This window comes from Cervus elaphus, chromosome 20 (genome assembly GCF_910594005.1).
Source record: "Cervus elaphus chromosome 20, mCerEla1.1, whole genome shotgun sequence".
Taxonomy (NCBI): Eukaryota; Metazoa; Chordata; class Mammalia; order Artiodactyla; family Cervidae; genus Cervus; species Cervus elaphus.
In genome coordinates this window covers 58,285,722-58,304,596 of record NC_057834.1, presented here as the reverse complement: position 1 = coordinate 58,304,596, position 18,875 = coordinate 58,285,722, and the positions used below count along the sequence as shown (strand labels likewise).

The 18,875-nt window shown below is 37.5% G+C and overlaps 1 protein-coding gene across 3 annotated transcripts in view; it reads left to right on the top strand.

Moving 5' to 3' along the window:
* The first annotated feature begins 234 nt into the window (after positions 1–234).
* The window catches only part of GPSM2 (G protein signaling modulator 2), a 51,150-nt gene continuing 32,509 nt past the window's right edge, over positions 235–18,875 (top strand). Inside the window, exons 1-2 of one of the 3 annotated variants that reach the window (XM_043875604.1) lie at positions 235–877; positions 16,574–16,876. In XM_043875604.1, coding sequence (XP_043731539.1) covers positions 16,821–16,876 — 56 coding nt within the window. In that variant the 5' untranslated portion in view covers positions 235–877; positions 16,574–16,820. Of the gene's footprint in view, positions 878–11,743; positions 11,881–16,573; positions 16,877–18,875 lie in introns of those variants that run through there. The other 2 variants (XM_043875605.1, XM_043875606.1) reach the window with 2 other exon arrangements.

Here is an 18,875-nt window from a genome sequence, read left to right as displayed (position 1 = left end):
CTAGTTTATTTGAAATGGAGCTGCTTAAAACGCAGGAAAGCTGCCTTCCAATTTTCCTGGGAACCAGCGATTCTGCAGTCAACACAAGTTTGCTTTTTGAACAGCTGGGAACACCAGGAATTGTCACACAGCCTCAAGAACTGAGGCTGCCTTGTTCAAACTTTCACACGGGGCCCTCTGTTCCCTTCACAGAGCCCTCTTTTTCTCAAACATCCCACAAACGCCGCTGGGAGTCTGTCTCTGGGCCGGCACCAAGCCTTCAGGGCAGGAGGCACTTGTTTGGGATTCCCGTCTTTCAGAGGTCTTTCTGGTCTCGGCCAGACCCATCTGAAGGACGCTTTGTGGACGATATTTTTCGCCCACTCGCCACTGCCTGAAGAAGAAACGCGAGGGCAGGAAAGTATTAATAACTTCGGTTTGGTGGTTGAGGACAGACCCTTGAGCCACGGAGGGACTAAGAGCCCACAGGCCTTCCCTCAATCGGACACGCAGTCCCAGCCCAGCCCGGGGGGCGGGGGCAGCGCGCCGATCGCCCCGCCTCCCGCCGGCCATTGGCGGGTCCGAAAGACGCGGGGCGTTGTCTGTTTGAATGGGAGCGCCCGGAGCTGGGCGCAGGCGCAGACGGGGGGCGCGGTAGCTGGCGGGCGGTGCTGCGGGACCCTTGCGTGGCGGCCGACGCTGGGGGCGGTGAGGAGGGAGCGGGACTTCTGGCCCACGTGACCTGGGGGCGGGGGGCGCGCGCCGGCCTCCCGCGGTGCCTCTGCTTGGTGACCTGCCGCGGGAGCGGCCGCTGCCACCCGCCTGTTGCGCAGGTGGCCGCTGCTGCTGCAGCTTCGCCGTCCCCGCCGCGCTCCCTAAACTCGCCGGCCCCCGGGAGGTGAGTTCGGAGGGACGTTTGTGGACGCCGGACGGAGGGAGGTGACAGGGAGGGGGGCGTGTGAGTGAGTGGGGGGCGGCCTCTGTGTCCAAGGTCTGGGGGCGATCTCCTTTGTTCGCGTCAGGAGGGGGCCAGAGTGGTCGCGGGGACGCAAGTCGAGAAATCAGAAATTCGGGGTGAGGAGTAGCCCGCTCCAGGTCGAGCACTCAGTTTCTTTCAAGTTGGACATTTAAAAATTAGAGTACATCCTAAGGGCTCTCTTCCCTAATTTGTTCGTTTAATAAGAAGTACAGCAGGATACAAGAACAACTTACGTATTCTGAGTGTGGGTAACAAACAAAAACGCGAAACCCCGTGGAATTAAATCCGAGAAGGATCGCGTTTCTTGTAGTGGTGAGTTTGCTGTCTAGAGCAGGCAGCCTCTGTCAGACACCTGCGTTTACCAAATTGAAGTTAATGGACTCTGGGGAAATCAACCTGTCGCTTTACCATAGGAATTGATAGTTGCTGCAAAAAGTTTTAGTAAGCATTGAATGTCAAGAAAGCCCTTTCCTGAAAATCTATAGAGTATCTTCGAATAATAAAAAACCTATAGTTTCCTTGTTTAATGGTAACCAGTTAGCTCATTTTTAAACTGTTATCATTTGAACTCTTAAAGAAAACGACTAAGGGTGGAAAATTTATTTGCTTTAATGTATAATATAACCCTCCCGTGGAATTAAACGAAGTAGATTCTTGGCTTTCCTTTCAGTCGGCTTGTATTGGAGTCTGGTGGCCTGTGTGGGAAGCTGAATTTTGAAGCTGCCACTTTAGAAGGGTGCACGGAAGATTTCCGGCTTTATAATCACCTGTGCGATTACCTGATAAATGCCACTTTTGCTTGGCTTGTCATTATTCAAGAGGCAGCTTTGGTTAACCGTTTAGAAGTCAGTAATCATCATTTAAAGGGGGCAGATCGCTTTTGGTTGACGTGTGAGTGTGTGTGTGTGTAGTGTGGAGGCTCAGGGGAGGAGGGACAGCTTACCTTGAAGCTGATACAGAGTAAAAAGTTATGTGTTACTGTTTTAGAAAGCTTTCCCTCCAAATCCTCTTTGGCTGGATAAACTGTTTAGTTGTATTAACTTCTGTTATTAAATCAGACATGCAGTGTTACAGTGTTTTAATATAAATCTCAGACTTGGTACTAGGCTAATTAAAACAAAGATAGGATATAGTAGTTTTTAAAATGGCCTTGTTCTTAAGCATAAAATGTTTCTAATTTACCTAAAAGATAAAAACTTTTTAATTAGATCTCTTGAATTTTAAAATTGAAAATGTGACATAGATTTAGACTAGCATTCTAAATCTAATAGATGTGTAATTTTTAAAACAACAATGGCAATTATGATTATTACTACTATATTGAGTACTTCTGTTAAGTACCAGAGCCAGGCATTGAGGTGCTTTTTGTAAATCATATCTCTAATCACCAAGACACATGTTGGATAAGTTTCATTACGCCAAACCAACCCTGAGAGTTTAACTAGATCATTTAAGTAGTAACTAGTCACTGTGCAGAGATTCAAACCATGACCAAGTCCCAGTTGCTTCTCTGTGTTTCTTTAAATCTCGGGGTCTCTAGATTACATTCGTAGAGACATAATCCCACTTTTAAGATGCCTGTATGTGCTGTGTTTTGCTGTGAACTATGCAGAAATATTTCAGCCCTTCTTTTTGGACAGCTATTCTCCTTTCAATACTTTATAAATCACATAACACTTTCAATATCCTTCTAATTGTCCTTATGAAAACAGTAAAAATTTAAGAGGTTCTTCCTGAGTTATTTACATAAATATAAATATCCTTTTTACTGTGGAGCAGAAATGTACTCAAGTCTAGTTTTCTCACTACCATAGGTTTCTTTGCCTCTTAACAGTTCTTACCTTCTTCAGGCAAGAAATGAAAAAAGTTTGCTGGACGTCGATTCTGTGCAAAGCAATTTGCCTGGTGTTGTGAGATGAGGAGAGAAGGCTTTATTTTCAATAATGGTTTCTGGAGTTTTTGAAGTAACTTTCTTCTGTCTGCCAGTTTATCTTCCTAACACAGATCCAACTTTTCAATTCCTTTGTTGAAAAAAATCACAAGATTTCTCATCGTACAAATACAAGGCCAAATACTCCTTCAGCCACATGTATATTCAGAGTCCCTCACAATTTAGTACCTTCTTAGAATTCTCTTTGCTGACTCCTAACCCCAGAAAGTGGCACACTTTCTCTACACTCCCACCCCCTCTGCTTTTGTGTGAGCATTTCCCTGTGACTGAAATGCCTTTTCTCAGTTTGCCTAGTAGTAAGGTTTACCCATCCTTCAAGTGGCAGAACAGATTTCCTTGCTTCAAAAAAACTTTTCTTAGTTCTTTTTACTTAGAATTATTCTTCCAATATCATCTCAAAGCATTACTGAATTGAATAGAAACATTTTCACACAGAATGGTGATAACTTTTGGAAGGAGAAAGCAGTTATATTTTCCTGTGAAGAATTCTGAATTCAAACTCTCTAGGGATTCTTTTAAGGCATATATAATCATTTTGCATTTGGGGTTTATTTTCTCCTTAAAAATGTATTTGAAACCAGTTTTGTCATTTCAGAGTTTTTCTGTTAAGAGAACTGATTCATTGTCATTTACTAACTCAAGATCAAGTTCAGTAGAAGGAACCACTTCTTTTCTCTTTCACTGTTTAGTTCTTCATACATATATTAATTGGTTTAAGCTGATGGCTGACCAACATTGGTAGTAGTAAAGGGCTGTGAGTCATATTTTCTGGTGATTTATTTGGTGACCAGTTTTTCTCCAAGTTATATTCTCCCCATTGTTTACAAATAAGTATTTCTTTTTTTTTCTGTCATAGTAATGTGTTCATAAGATGATGTTTATTTTGTATTCTTTGAGCTCCTATTAATTGCATTAAGTTTATCCAATAACTTATTTATTGACAAAAGGTACAGATTGGAAAGGGCGAGGATTAATGTATATATTTAGGGTTTTTTTTTTTGTTTGTTTTTTTTAAGGAAATCGGGCTTAGTGTGAGTCATAGGGTTTTTGGATTGCAGACATTTTTCTTGTGATTACCTGGCCTTATAACCTGAGTAGTCATTTGTAATGTACTGAAAATATAATTGGGGTTGATTGAATTTAAAATTTAAAAAAAAACTATCATTGTGTCTTCTATAACCTTGATATTAAAATATTGCTTTGTATCCAATTTTACATTTACAGTAATTAACTAAAAGTCACTTATATGTTTAATTGAAACTCCTCCAAAAGGTTATTGATTTTACTAATGATTAAAAGTACAGTATATTCAAAATTTTTTATAGGAGGGAAAATTAACATTATTTGTAAACTCTGGACTTCACTTTGAGGAGAAATAAGACCAAGTAATAGGGAGAAAACTGCTAATTTTATTCTAATGAACACAGATGAGACTTTTCTCCTTTAGTTGGACATATTTATATTTTTAAATATAAATAAGTAGTCTTGTTGAAATAGGATTTTTGATTAACTGCTCTGCAGGGGAAAAAGGTAACCAAGGTTAGAACTGTTGCATAAAAGAAACTTCCTTTGGTTCTTGAAATTTTTAGGCAACTACCTCATCATATCCCATTGAGCAGTTTCAATGATTAGCGTAATCACTGGCATAATTCATATTGGCTCCATATAGAATCTAAAAACAGAGCCCCTTTTTAGTCTATCACCTTCCTCTCAGGAAAATATTCAATATTCAACTTCTTTCTGCTTTATCATGGGATGCCAAACCCTAAGACACTTAAGAGGCTGCCTGTGCAGTAGTGATTCTGTCTGCAGTGCTTCATGTAAAGACTGTTGAACACTGCTGTTACAGACATTCAGCCTGTCTCTTGTGAGTAGACTCATACACTTGGTCCTTTCTCACTGTTTAACAGCAGTGCTGAGAGGAAGGCTTGAACTAGTCAAATCTTTCTTCTAGATTCCATTTTGTTTTAGTAGGTATCTAATTTGAAATTTCATGTATGACTTTTTTTTAGTATTTTGATTATCCAGGGTGCATATTCTTTGAAGTCTTGTTAGCTTTATGTGATGGATAGAAATATAAATATTCTTCACCAAAATGGAAGGTTATGTATAGTTTAGTTGTTTAGAATGGTGAACTTTTAGGTGTAAACCTTTGAAAACACAATAGGGAATTCTTATATTACTAAAATTGTTTTTGGATTATACCACTTTGAAATAGTTGCATTCACTGTTTTGCCTTTTAATGTCCACAGCTCTGAACCTAAATTTCTGTTGTTCTGATCTGCCAAGAATAAATGAGAGTTTAAAATCAATAGTGCTTTGACTTTGCATGTATTTGCTGTTTTTCAAAATGATCCATGAGGATTAATTTCAAAATAAATGAGAACTCTTCTGACTGGTGGTGTGCCTTTAAGATATAGATTTACTTGGAATCTAGAACTATTATTCTAATCTGTTCTTTGAATTTATTCTTTTTATTTTGCTGATCAGTGGTCACAAGCAACTTATTAGAAAGTCTTTATAATCAAATATATATTTAGTAAGCAGTTATACTTAGTTATTTATTAACCTAAATATTAGTTATTTATTAACTAATGTTTAGTTATTTTTTAACCTAACTTGGCCTAACGTCTTATAGACTTAACACTGATTGTTGCAAACTTAAAGGTTAGCAATAAGTTAAGATGTAACCTTAGTTGATGTACATACTTTAGGATTATATATTTGCTATAAGAAAACTTTATTGATACAGTTTTTATAGCATACTCTGTGGCAAATTCTCCTTTCTCCAGAATGATAAAGAAATGATCTGCTTTACTATGCACTATTTTTTTTATTAATTTGGAATTTTGTAATTTACATTTGCTATAATGACAGTTATCAGGTAACACTATGTGTAACAGTATAGATAGATATAGATACACAGATGCATATAATCTGAAATTATGTTTAATTCACAGTATTATGCAAGTTTTATTATATTATTGGTAGAAAATACATTGAATAAAGAATCAGACCTTTTTTGCATTGCCTTATTTATTTATCCCTTAGCAATTTCTCCTTAATTTTGCCACTGAGTCATCAGTTTTTAACATTTGAATCTCATTGGTACTTTACAAATTTTAATCTAAGAAATATTAATCTCTCATTCTACTTCCCTCCACCCCCATCCTTCCCCATTTATCAAGTTTTATCTGATTTCAAATTATTAAGTTTGATACCTTTTTGTTTCTTGTGAACATAGCACTTACCAAACACAAGTTTAATATAACTATTCCATGTATTTCAACTCGGAAGTATGACTCTTACAGTCCAGTTCATCAGTTACTCTGCATATTGCTACTGTTCCACCTATCCTCATAACTGGAAGTCTTGTAAGCATCTGTCACTGTTTGACCTTTGCCCCTCTTTAAGCCATGGGGCATTATTTTCATTTTTCTGTAGGTACTCTTAGCTAGGTTACTTAATCAAGTACCTAGACGTTCTTGATCCTGACTTCATTTACTTCAGGCACTAATTTCCCACATCAGTCTTACATTCTGATGGCAGAATAAGTTTTCTTTGGCTCCTCAGCATCTGCCACATGAAAGCAAGCTCTGAACTCTTGCTGGACTTTGCTTACTGTAGCTTTTGCTTTTTCTTACACTCTGCATACTCTAAGTAAACTTCCTGCTTTTCCCTTCCTACTCTGAATTTTACATGCATTGTTCCTTATACTTGCCATCCTGTTGCCTCTATATCGTTCAGATAAAATGTAACTAGAAATAGATGGTTGGATCAGATGACAAGCCATATTTAGACCATCTACAAATAAATTAGGGTATACTTACAGATACCTAATTTGACAGAAAACAGTTTACCTACGGTGGTTACTTGAGTTTTTTTGTAAGTGGATGTTTCAGCATTCTGCTTTGCTACCCCATTAGCACTGTGATGTGTGTTCTTGCTCCAACCTGACCCTGAATTCTAAAGTGGAAGAAGTTTATTTAAATATGTCCTTCATTCTTCCTCAATGTTTATTCCAGTACCAATTTATAAACAGCTACTATATCTGATTTTAAACATTACAACTGAAAGGGATTTGGGGAATTTGAGTATTGTACTTTATAGGGAATTATTAAGATAAGAGAAATCTAAAGAATTTAAATTATCAAACCTGGAGGCAAGACAAGTAAGTTATATTTATTATCAAATGGGTTTTACTAGTATATAGAGATACATGAATGAAAGAATCAGACCAAAAGTTATTGGCACTTAGGTTACAGTCAGGAGTAGATAGTTTAGATAATGTGTATGTGTTAGTCGCTCAGTCATGTCTGACTCTTTGCAACCCCATGGACTATAGCCCACCAGTCTCTTCTGGCCATGGGATTCTCCAGGTAAGAATACTGGAGTGGGTTGCCATTGCCTTCTCCAGTAAATTGAAATAAGGACAAAAAATACACAGTTAACTCTTGAAAACTGTGGAGGTGTGGGGTGCTGACTCCTTGTGCAGTGGAAAATCCACTAATAATTTTACATTTGGTCCCTCTGTATCCATGGTTCTATATCTGTGAAGTGAAGTGAAGTGAAAGTTGCTCAGTCGTTTCAGATTCTTTGCAACCCCATGGACTATACAATCCATGGAATTCTCCAGGCCAGAATACTGGAGTGGGTAGCCTTTCCCTTCTCTAGGGGATCTTCCCAAGTCAGGGATCGAACCCAGGTCTCCCGCATTGCAGGCAGATTCTTTACCAGCTGAGCCACAAGGGAAGCCCAGAAATACTGGAGTGGGTATCTTATCCCTTCTCCAACAGTGTGGATTGTGTAGTACTATAGCATCTATTTATTGAAAAAAGTCCTCCTACAAATGGACCTGTGGAGTTCAGACCCATTCAAAGATCAGCTGTAATTGTAACTGTCTATCCCCCGTTTTGCCTAGTCACCTAGTTTGATGATTCTTTGTTGCCAGTGGAGTATAGCAAGTCTTGGATTTATTGTTTACTCTGATTGCATACCTTGGACAGTGTCTAGAAGTCTGACCGGGTATGTAATTGGGGAGTCTGCCTGTTTTGACTTCCTAATCAGGTAATTAGACATGAGACAATCTACATGCTTCTGTCAGTTTCTAGGATATGGAAAATACTTATTGCTTTCTCTTTATCTATAGTCAGACCAAAAAAATGCTGTAAGTTAACAATTTTGTTAGCAGTGTGGTTTTGGAGCATTGCTTGTTAAACCTGGGAGGTGCTTTTAAGGGCATGTGTTCTTTGTAAATTATTAGTTGTAAGTTGTAAGTCTTAATGGAGGTTGGAAATTAAACTTGATGACTTCTTAATATTCTTTCAAACCTGTAATTTCCATTCTATTTTCTGGTCCTGTCATTGAATTTTCTTATCTTAATGAACAATTTATAGTTTAATATTATTGTAAATTTTATTAGTGTTGTACTTGTAATATATAAAAATATGCAGTGAGTTTGTTAACTCCATGTGGAGCATGAATGAACATATTGTTAATAAATTGGTTAGAGATTTTTGCAACATGAATCATTGAATAAAGAATTACTTGTTTGTTCAAGAATGTACTGTGGGGCAAAGATAGCCTCTTCAATAAGTAGTGCACGGAAAACTGGACAGCTACATGTAAAAGAATGAAATTAGAACACTTCCTAACACCATACACAAAGATAAAGTCAAAATGGATTAAAGACCTAAATGTAAGACCAGAAACCATAAAACTCTTAGAGGAAAACATAAGCAGAACATTTGATGATGTAAATCAAAGCAAGCCCTTCTATGACCCACCTCCTAAAGTAATGGAAATAAAAACAAAAGTAAACAAGTGGTACCTGATTAAACTTAAAAACACATTTGCACAGCAAAGTAAACTATAAACATGGTGAGAAAACAGCCCTCAGAATGGGAGAAAATAATAGCAAAGGAAACAACTGACAAAGAATTAATTTCCAAAATACACAAGCAGCTCATACAATTCAATATCAGAAAAACAACCCAATCAAAAAGTGGGAAAAAGACCTAGACGTTTCTCCAAAGAAGACATACAGATGTCTAACAAACAAATGAAAAGATGCTCAACATGGCTCGTTATTAGAGAAATGCAAATCAAAACTACAATGAGATACCACCTCACACCAGTTAGAATAGCCATCATCAAAAAGTCTGCAAACAATAAATGCTGGAGAGAGTGTGGAGAAAAGGGAAACCCCTTGCACTGCTGGTAGGAATATAAATTGATGCAGCCACTATGGAAGGCAATATGAGAGTCCTTAAAAAACTGGGAATAAAACCACCATACGACCCAGCAATCCCACTCCTAGGTATATGCCTTGAGGAAACCCAAACTGAGAAGGACACATGTGCCCCAGTGTTCACTGCAGCACTGTCTACAACAGCTAGGACATGGAAGCAACCTAGACGTCCATTGACAGGTGAATGGATAAAGAAGCTGTGGTACATATATACAGTGGAATACTACTCAGCCATAAAAGGAACACATTTGAGTCATTTCTAACGAGGTGGACGAACCTAGAGCCTATTACACAGAGTGAACTCGAGAAGTATAAATATCGTATACTGACATATATATATGGAATCTAGAAAGATGGTACAGATGAATTTATTTTCAGGGCCGCAGTGGAGAAACAGACATAGAAAACAGACCTAAGGACACGGGGCGGGGGTGGGGGAGGAGGGAGAGGGTGAGATGTATGGAGAGAGTGACATGGAAACTTACAATACCGTAAGTGAAATAGACAGCTGACGGGAATTAGCTGTGTGGCTCCGGGAACTCGAGCAGGGGCTCTCGGACAGTCTAGAAGGGTGGGATTAGAAGGGGGATTCAGGAGGGGGGGTACCTATGGCTGATTCTGGTTGATGTGTGACAGAAAACCACAAAATTCTGTAAAGCAAATATCCTTCAATTAAAAAAATAAAGTGGCAAAAAAAAAGAATTACTTGTTTGTTCAGTGACTAAATGTAAGATAAATATTACTTAATTGTTTTAGAGATTGAATTTAAGAGTACCTTTTGGGGGATACTCTCCCATTGAAAATAAATTATAAATTATCTTGGTAAAATGGTGAGTTACATTCTTTTACAGTTCTGTATGCAGTCCTAACCAAGTAAGGTATTTTGCAGCTCCATTTATATACATTTGTTAATTTAATTAAATACTTATATTTTAATAAGTATGAAGTTAATTTTTTTTTTAATACTTGGTGAGCTTGGGGATTTCATTGTGATATCACGGCTGGAAAAATATTTCAATTAAATTGTAATTTAACTTAATTCTAATACCTCACCTTCTGCCCCATACTATAAATAACCTAAACCTCAAAGTGGTAGTGGAAAACAGTTTAATTGACAGTTTAGCTGTTGTGTAATTTAAATGCACTTTGGAGCTGTTGCTCTGATTATCTATACTAATTCCCTTAATGTGCCTGCGTGCCAAGTCGTTTCAGTCATGTCTGACTCTTTGCAACCCTGTGGACCATAGCCTGCCAGGCTCTTCTGTCCATGGGATTCTCCAGGCAAGAATACTGGAGTGGGTTGCCATACCCTCCTCTGGGGAATCTTCCTGACCCAGGGATTGAACCTGCATTTCTTATGTCTCCTGCAGTGGCAGGTGGGTTCTATACCACAAGCACCACCTGGGGAGCCCAGTTCCCTTAATATTTTTTATTAAAGAAAAAAAGTACATGGAATTCTAAACAAAAGGAAAAAGAGATTTGTTGGTTTAATAACCGTTACCCATCTTTTCCTCCTTTCTTAAGATACTGCTTCATTTGTTGGCCAAGAGAGAGGATAAGAGGGATAATATTTTGTGTTTCTTATATGCCACATTGGTTATTAATATGAAAACCGCATTTGCTCTAGGAAATCCCTCTAGACTAATCCTTTCTACCTTTCTCCTCCTACTCTGTTCCCTACTATCCTAACTATAGTTAATTAACAAAGCAGTGAGTGTGTATTATTTAGAGTCTAGTTTATGTTATAGCTGAAATACTTAAAGGGATGTTATGTGGAAAAGAAGTTAGGCTTTACTGGATGGCAGTAGAAGGGAGAAATGGGTAGAAATGGAAAGATTGCTCAAAATATGGAATAGATTGCTGAAAGGACTATTCAAAATTAGGATTAGCTGCCTTGTAACCTTTCTGGGAATGTTGTAGTAATATGTTGGGCTAACTGACCTATGGGGTTGTTTATAACACTGGATTCCAAGAATACATACACACTCACACAGACACACATATGTATAATTTTATTTCTGTAAGCACGTATATCTTATGTTCACCTTGTTTCTCTTAACTAGTACCTTAAAGGTTGTAGTTTAATTTCCTCTTTGATTCCATTGTTGATCCATTGGGGTTTTTTTAGTAGCATGTTGTTTAATCTCCATGTAATTACTTTTTTCCTCATTTCTTCTGTGAAATTTCTGATTTCATTCTGTTATGATCAGAAAGGATGCTTGAGTTAATTTCTATACTCTTAAATTTATTGAGGCTTCTTTTATGCCCTGGTATGTGGTCAGTCCTGGAAAATGTTCCATATGCACTTAAAAAGAATCTATATTCTGGTTTTTTGGATGTACTGTCCTGAAAATATCAATTAAGTCTAACTGTTCTGTTATATTAGTGAATATCTCTGTTGCCATATTGGGAGAAGGCAATGGCACCCCACTCCAGTACTCTTGCCTGGAAAATCCCATGGACGGAGGAGCCTGGTAGGCTACAGTCCATGGGGTCGCTAAGAGTCGGACAAGACTGAGCGACTTCACTTTCACTTTTCACTTTCATGCATTGGAAAAGGAAATGGCAACCCACTCCAGTGTTCTTACCTGCAGAATCCCAGGGATGGTGGAGCCTGGTGGGCTGCCGTCTGTGGGGTCGCACAGAGTCAGGCACGACTGAAGTGACTTAGCAGTAGCAGTTGCCATATTGATTCTCTGAATGAAAGATCTGTCCACTGAAGTAAGTAGAGTGTTGAAAAATCTCCTACTATTACTGTATTCCATTTTTCCCTTTATATCTTAGTATATGTGCTGCCAAAGCAAGCACTATTTTTCCCTTTATATCTATTAGTATTTGTTTTACGTATCGGGTGCTTCCTTATTAGATGCATATATGTTTAATTTTTTTTAACACCAAAAACATTTTGTATTGGGGTAGAGCTGATTACCAATGTTGTGGTAGTTTCAGGTGAACAGCAGAGAGACTCAGTCATACATATACATGTGTCTATTCCCCCTCAAACCCCCAAAACTCATCCAGGCTGGCACATAACATTGAGCAGAGTTCCATGTGCTATACAATAGGTCTTTGTTGGTTATCCATTTTAAACACAGCAGTGTGTACGTGACTTTCCCAAAGTCCCTAACTGTCCCTTCCCCCTGGCAACCATAAGTTCATTTTCTAAGTCTATGAGTCTCTTTCTGTTTTGTAAATAAGTTCATTTGCATGATTTCTTTTAGATTCCTTACATAAGGGATGTCCTATGATATCTCTCCTTCTCTGACTTACTTCATTCAGTATGGCATTCTCTAGGTCCATCCATGTTGCTTCAGATGACCTTATTTCATTCTTTTTAATGGCTGAGTAATAGTCTATTGTATATGTATACCACATCTTCTTTATCCATTCTTGTGTCAACAGACATTTAGGTTGCTTCCATGTCTTGGATATTGTAAACAGAGCTGCAATGAACATTGGGGTGCATGTATCTTTCTGGGCCATGTTTTTCTCTGGATATATGCCCAGGAGTGGGATTGCAGAGTCATATGGTAGCTCTATTTTTTAGTTTTTTAAGGAAAATCCATACTGTTCTCCATAGTGGCTGTACCAATTTACATTCCTGCCAACAGTGCAGGAGTGTTTCTTTCTCTCCACACCCTCTCCAGCATTTGTTTTGGATTTGTTTGTGGATTTTTTGATGATAGCCATTCTGACTGGTGTGAGGTGATAACTCATGGTAGTTTTAATTTGCATTTCTTTAATAACTAGTGATGTTGAACATCTTTTCATATGCCTCTTGGCTATCTGTATGTCCTCTTTGCAGAAATGTCTATTCAGGTCTGCCCATTTTTTTGAGTGGGTTGTTTGTATTGATGCTAGTAAGCCTAATAAGCTGTTTGTAAATTTTGGAGACTAATTTCTTATTGCAAATGTTTTCTCCCAATCTGTGGGCTGTCTTTTCATTTTGTCTATCATTTCCTTTATTGTGCAAAAGCTTTTGAGTTTAAGTAGGTCCCATTTGTTCATTTTTGCATTTATTTCCATTATTCTGGGACATGGATTAAAAAGATGTTGCTGTGATTTATGTCAGAGTGTTCTGCCTATGTTTTCCCCCAGGAGTTTTATAGTGTCCAGTCTCAACATTTAGGTCTTTAATCCATTTTGAGCTTTTTTGTGTGTTTGGACTTAAGGAATGATCTAATTTCATTTTTTTTACATGTGGCTGTCCAGTTTTCCCAGCACCATTTGTTGAGGAGACTCTTTCCAACATTGTGTAGTCTTGACTCCTTTGTCATAGATTAATTGACAATAGGTGCATGGGCTTATTTCTGGGTTTTCTCTCCTGTTCTGTTGTCTATATTTCTATTTTTGTACCAGTAACTTACTCTTTTGATGACTGTAGCTTTGTAGTGTAGTCAGAAGTCATGGAGCCTGATTCTTCCAGCTCTGTTTTTCTTTTAAAGATTGCTTTGGCTATTCGGGGTCTTCTGGGTCTCCATACAAATTTTGAGATTTTTGTGTGTGTTGTGAAAAAATGCCATTGGTAATTTGATAGGGATTACATTGAGTCCATAGATTGCCTTGGGTAGTATAATCATTTTTTACAACACTGATTCTTCCAATCCACAAACATGGTATATCTTTCCATCTATTTATGTCGTCTTCAGTTTCTTTCATCAGCATCTTACAGTTTTCAGAGTACGGGTCTTTTGTCTCCTTCAGTTCAGTTCAGTCACTCAGTTGTGTGCGACCCCATGGACTGCAGCACGCCAGGCTTCCGTGTCTATCACCAACTCCCAGCACTTGCTCAAACTCACATGTCCATCAAGTCAGTGATGCCATCCGATCATCTCATCCTCTGTCATCCCTTTCTCCTCCTGCCTTCAGTCTTTCCCAGCATCAGGGTCTTTTCCAGTGAGTCAGTTCTTCGCATCAGGTAGCCAAAGTTTGGGAGCTTCAGCTTCAGCATCAGTCCTTCCAATGAATGTTCAGGACTGATCTTTACGATTGACTGGTTGGATCTCCTTGCAGTCCAGGGGACTCTCAAGAGTCTTCTCCAACACCACAGTTCAAAAGCATCAATTCTTTGGCGCTTTTTTTATGGAAAACTCTCACATCCATACATGACTACTGGAAAAACCATAGCTTTGACTAGACAGACCTTTGCTGGCAAAGTAACGTCTCTCTTTTTAATATGCTGTCTAGGTTGGTCATAACTTTTCTTCCAAGGAGCAAGCATCTTTTAATTTAATGGCTGCAATTACATTCTGCAGTGATTTTGGAGCCCAAGAAAATAAAGTCTGTCACTGTTTTCCAGTGTCCAGTCCCATCACTTCATGGCAATTAGATGGGAAAACAGTGGATACAGGTTTATCATATATGGCCTTTATTATGTTGAGTTATGTACCCTCTATGCCCACTTTCTGGAGAGCTTTTTTTTTTTTTTTTTAAATCATAAAAGGTAATTTTCTTTTTTTGTGGTATCTTTATCTGGTTTTGGTATCAGGGTGATGGTGGCCTCATAAAATGAGTTGGGACGTTTTCTTTCCTCTGTGATTTTTGGGAAAAGTTTCAGAAGGATAGTTGTTAACTGTTCAGCTGGTAATGAATCCACCTGCAATGTGGGAGACCTGGGTTTGATTCCTGAGTTGGGAAGATCCCCTGGAGGAGGGCATGGCAACCCACTCTGGTATTCTGGCCTGGAGAATTCCATGGGGTCGCAAAGAATCAAATGTTTGATAAAATTGGCCTGGGAAGCCATCAGGTCCTGGACTTTTTTGTTTGTTGGGAGGTTTTTAATAATAGTTTCAGTTTTAGTGCTTGTGATTGGTCTGTTCATATTTTATATTTTTTCCTGGTTCACAGTCTATGGAGACTGTACCTTTATAAGAATTTGTCCATTTCTTCCAGGCTGTCCGTTTTATTGGCATACAATTGTTCATAGTAGTCTTTTATGACCCTTGGAATTTCTATGGGATGAGTTGTAACTTCTCCTTTTTCATTTCTAATTCTACTGATTTGAGTCTTCTCCCTTTTTTCCTTGATAAGTCTAGCTAAAGGTTATCAATTTTATCTTTTCAAAGAACCAGCTTTTAGTTTCATTGATCTTTGTGATTGTTTTCTTTGTCTCTATTTCATTTATTTCAGCTCTAATCTTTATGATTTCCTTCCTTCTACTAACTTGAGGTTTTGTTTGTTCTTTCTCTAGTTGTTTTAGATGCAAGTTTAGCTTGTTGATTTGATGTTTTTCTTGTTTCTTGAGGTAAGATTGTATTATTATAAACTTCCCTCTTATAACTGCTTTTGCTGGATGTATATATGTTGACTAGTGTAAAATCCTCTTCTTGTATTGATCCTTTTATCACCATATAGCATCCTTCTTTATCTTTATGGCTTTTGGTTTAAAGTCTATTTTGTCTAAGTATAGCAACTCTTGCTTTCTTGTCGTTTTTGTTTCCATGAGATATCCTTTTCCATCCCTTTACTTTCAATCTATATGTCTACTCTGCCTTAAAGTGGGTCTCTTGTAGGCAGCATATTGTAGTCTGTTGTTTTAATCCAGACTGCCATTCCATCTTTTGATTGGAGCATTTAGTTCATTGACATTTAATGTAGTTATTGATAGATGTGTATTTATGCCATTTTAAACATTGTTTTCCTGTTGATTTTATATTTCTTCTTTGTCCCTTTTTCTTTTTGCTTTTCATTTTGTGGTTTGATGATTTTTTTCTTGTATTATACTTATGTTCTCTTTCTTTTGGTTTCTGTGAATCTATTGTATGTTTTTGATTTGTTGTTACCCTGTTTTTCAAGTATGTTAACCCTTTCGTACATCTACTTGCCTTAGACTGGTAGTCATATAGGCTCAGATACATTCCAGGGAGGAAAAGATGCACATTTTCTTACTCTCTTCCCCCACATTTTATGATTTTGATGTCCTCTTTTATATCTTCATATTCATCCTTTTGCTGTTCATTGTGGGTATAATCACTTTCAGAGAAAATTTTAAAATCAGCATAAATATCTTCTTTGAAGAAATAAATTTATAGAGTTTAGGACTGACTTGTTCAAATGAGTTGTTGAATTTTCATTTTACTTGTTAATGGTAGTTTTTTAAATCTTAAAGTGTCACAATTTTAAGATACTAGTATTATATCTATTCTTCTATATTTGTAATGGAAAATGTAACATTAATTATTGTATTTTAAACCAATTTAAAAAATGAAAAAGTACATGTCTCAAGTAAATATCATATGTTCACATCCTTCTGTAGAAGCCCTCTGATGATTAAGCCCTTTGCTGTTTTTCTGCCATAGTTGACCTGACAGCAGTCTGTGAAGTTAGCTGTGTGATTACGGTACAGCCTGGAATTACTTTAGGTTATTCTTTGAAAACAGGACTTCAAGCAAAACATCTTGTATTCCTTTTGCAGAAATGTTGCTGAAGTGCCGCTGAAAGGGCCAGAGATGCAAGGATTTGGGACACATTTTGAACCTTTAAGCTGTCTGACATTGACCTCCTTTCATTATTAATAAAGAAGAAGCAGGAGCTTAGGATGTATTAACACCAACTCATTAATATACTAACCGGACAATGTTCTGCAACAATTCTACATTGTAGAGCTGGATTGGCACAAAATAAAATAATTTCTTAGTATACCCAGCTTATAATATGACTCGATGGAGGAAAATTTGATAAGCATGAGAGAAGACCATTCTTTTCATGTTCGTTACAGGTAAGACTGCTGCTTTCTTAGTGGGTAATTTTAATACTTATTTAAACATGTGTTTAACTCTGATCATTTGAAATTTAAATATAAAAATATACTAGCCATAGTATCTCCTTTAAACAGTGTTTTCTCTTTGTTGTGGTTGTAGTAAGTTTTTATATCCTTTCTATAGGAAAATGGTAGTAGAGAACAATTATATTCTATAGTTTGTTTATTAATGTTCTGTGGAAGAGTTTATGATTAGTTATTTTAAACTCTGTTTCTATTTTTATAATGCAAATTTAAAAGTGAAATATATTTCTAAATCTTCGAGGGTAGAAGATAGATTTTGTAGTGTGGTTGGCTGAACGACCTAATTTTTGTGTTACAATTTTTAAATAGTGATCTGTTATAAATGAGCTTTTAAGAAAAGGGGTGTTAATGTTGGAGTGGGTGGGTACTTTCTAAACATGATAAATGAATAATCAGTTTAATATTTAGTGGTAAAATATTAATGACATTTCTGAGATATTTAGGAACAAACCAAGAAATATGTACATCATCATTATTTAACATTTATTTTGGAAGTTATGCTCATTGTTCTTAACTGTAAAATAAACACAGAATTTAGAATGGAAGACTTAATTATCAGGTGATTAGATATTACTAGATTCCTTATCAAAACTGTTATGAGTTAATATTAAATAAACATCAGAACTTCTAGCTTTGAATAGTGTTCTTATCCCTAATGAGTGAAGATGTTTGATACCAAACCTTAGGTATCTTAGCACTTGCATAGGAAATAGTGAGACTTACTGTCATTTGCTTTGGAGCAGATGGGTCATGTTTGGGCACGGTGCCAAGAAAGTTTATATAGGTAAGCTGAGGGCATTTCTATTGCAAATTTAAAAGTTTCAAATGAAAGAAAATGGAAGACATTCAATATAATTTAAATGAATTTTGAATAGAAATGCTCTCACTCTACCCTCTGGGACATAGTTCCAGAAACCTCTGTGTCTAGTGTGAAGTCTTGCCAGTTTTACTTCCGAAATGCTGCTCAGATTCATCTATCCATCTGGATTCTCTCCACCACTGCGAAAGTTCAGGTCCCCATCATCTTCCTTCCAGACTCCCTCCATTCTCCATTCTATCCTCTTGGAATCTCTTTTAAATTTGCCTCTAGAGGGCTTAGTATGAAGATACAGAGTTAATCATGCAACCTGTGCATGATCTCTTTGGTGGCTTCTAGTCACCCGCAGGGTAGAGCCATGCTTAATGTAGTACACAGGAGCTTGCATTGCCTGGCCGCCACGTGTGCCCTCATCCTTACTTCCTGCCATTCCTCACCTTGCACTTCGAGCTCCGGTTCCCTGCACATGACTCAGTGCCCTTGCTGGTGCTACACCCTATGGCTTGAATGCCCTTCCTCCTTTCTTGGTTTAGCTCATTCTGCTCAATATCTAGGAATTCAGCTCAGAAATATTCTCCTGGAAACTGTTTCTGAACTGCATATTTTAAGTGCCTTCTCTGTGCTCACATATCCTGGGCATCTCTCTCAGCACTAACTACATTAAAATTCAGTGTACCCGTTTATATGTGTTTGTCTCCTCCTCTGCCACTCCCTCCTTTGACTATTGGCTCCCTTTGGGCACCCATGATGCCTAGCTTGTTGTCTGGCTCCACATTTGATGGAATGTCCTTTGAATTTCATTGGATATAACCATCAAATGAACTTGATGGTTCACTCTTGAAAATATTTAATAAGACAGGTAAATATTTTTGCTAAATATTTTGCTAAATATTTTCAAGAATGGCTTCTTTTTTTAAAAAAGTTATTTTTAATTGAAGGATAATTGCTTTACAATATTGTGGTGGTTTCTGCCATACATCAACATGAGTCAACCATAGATGTACCTATGTCCCCTTCCTCTTGAACTTCCCTCCCACCTCCTACCACATCCCACCCCTCTAGGTTGTTACAGAGGCCTGGTTTGAGTTCCCTAAGTCATTCAGCAAATTCCCATTG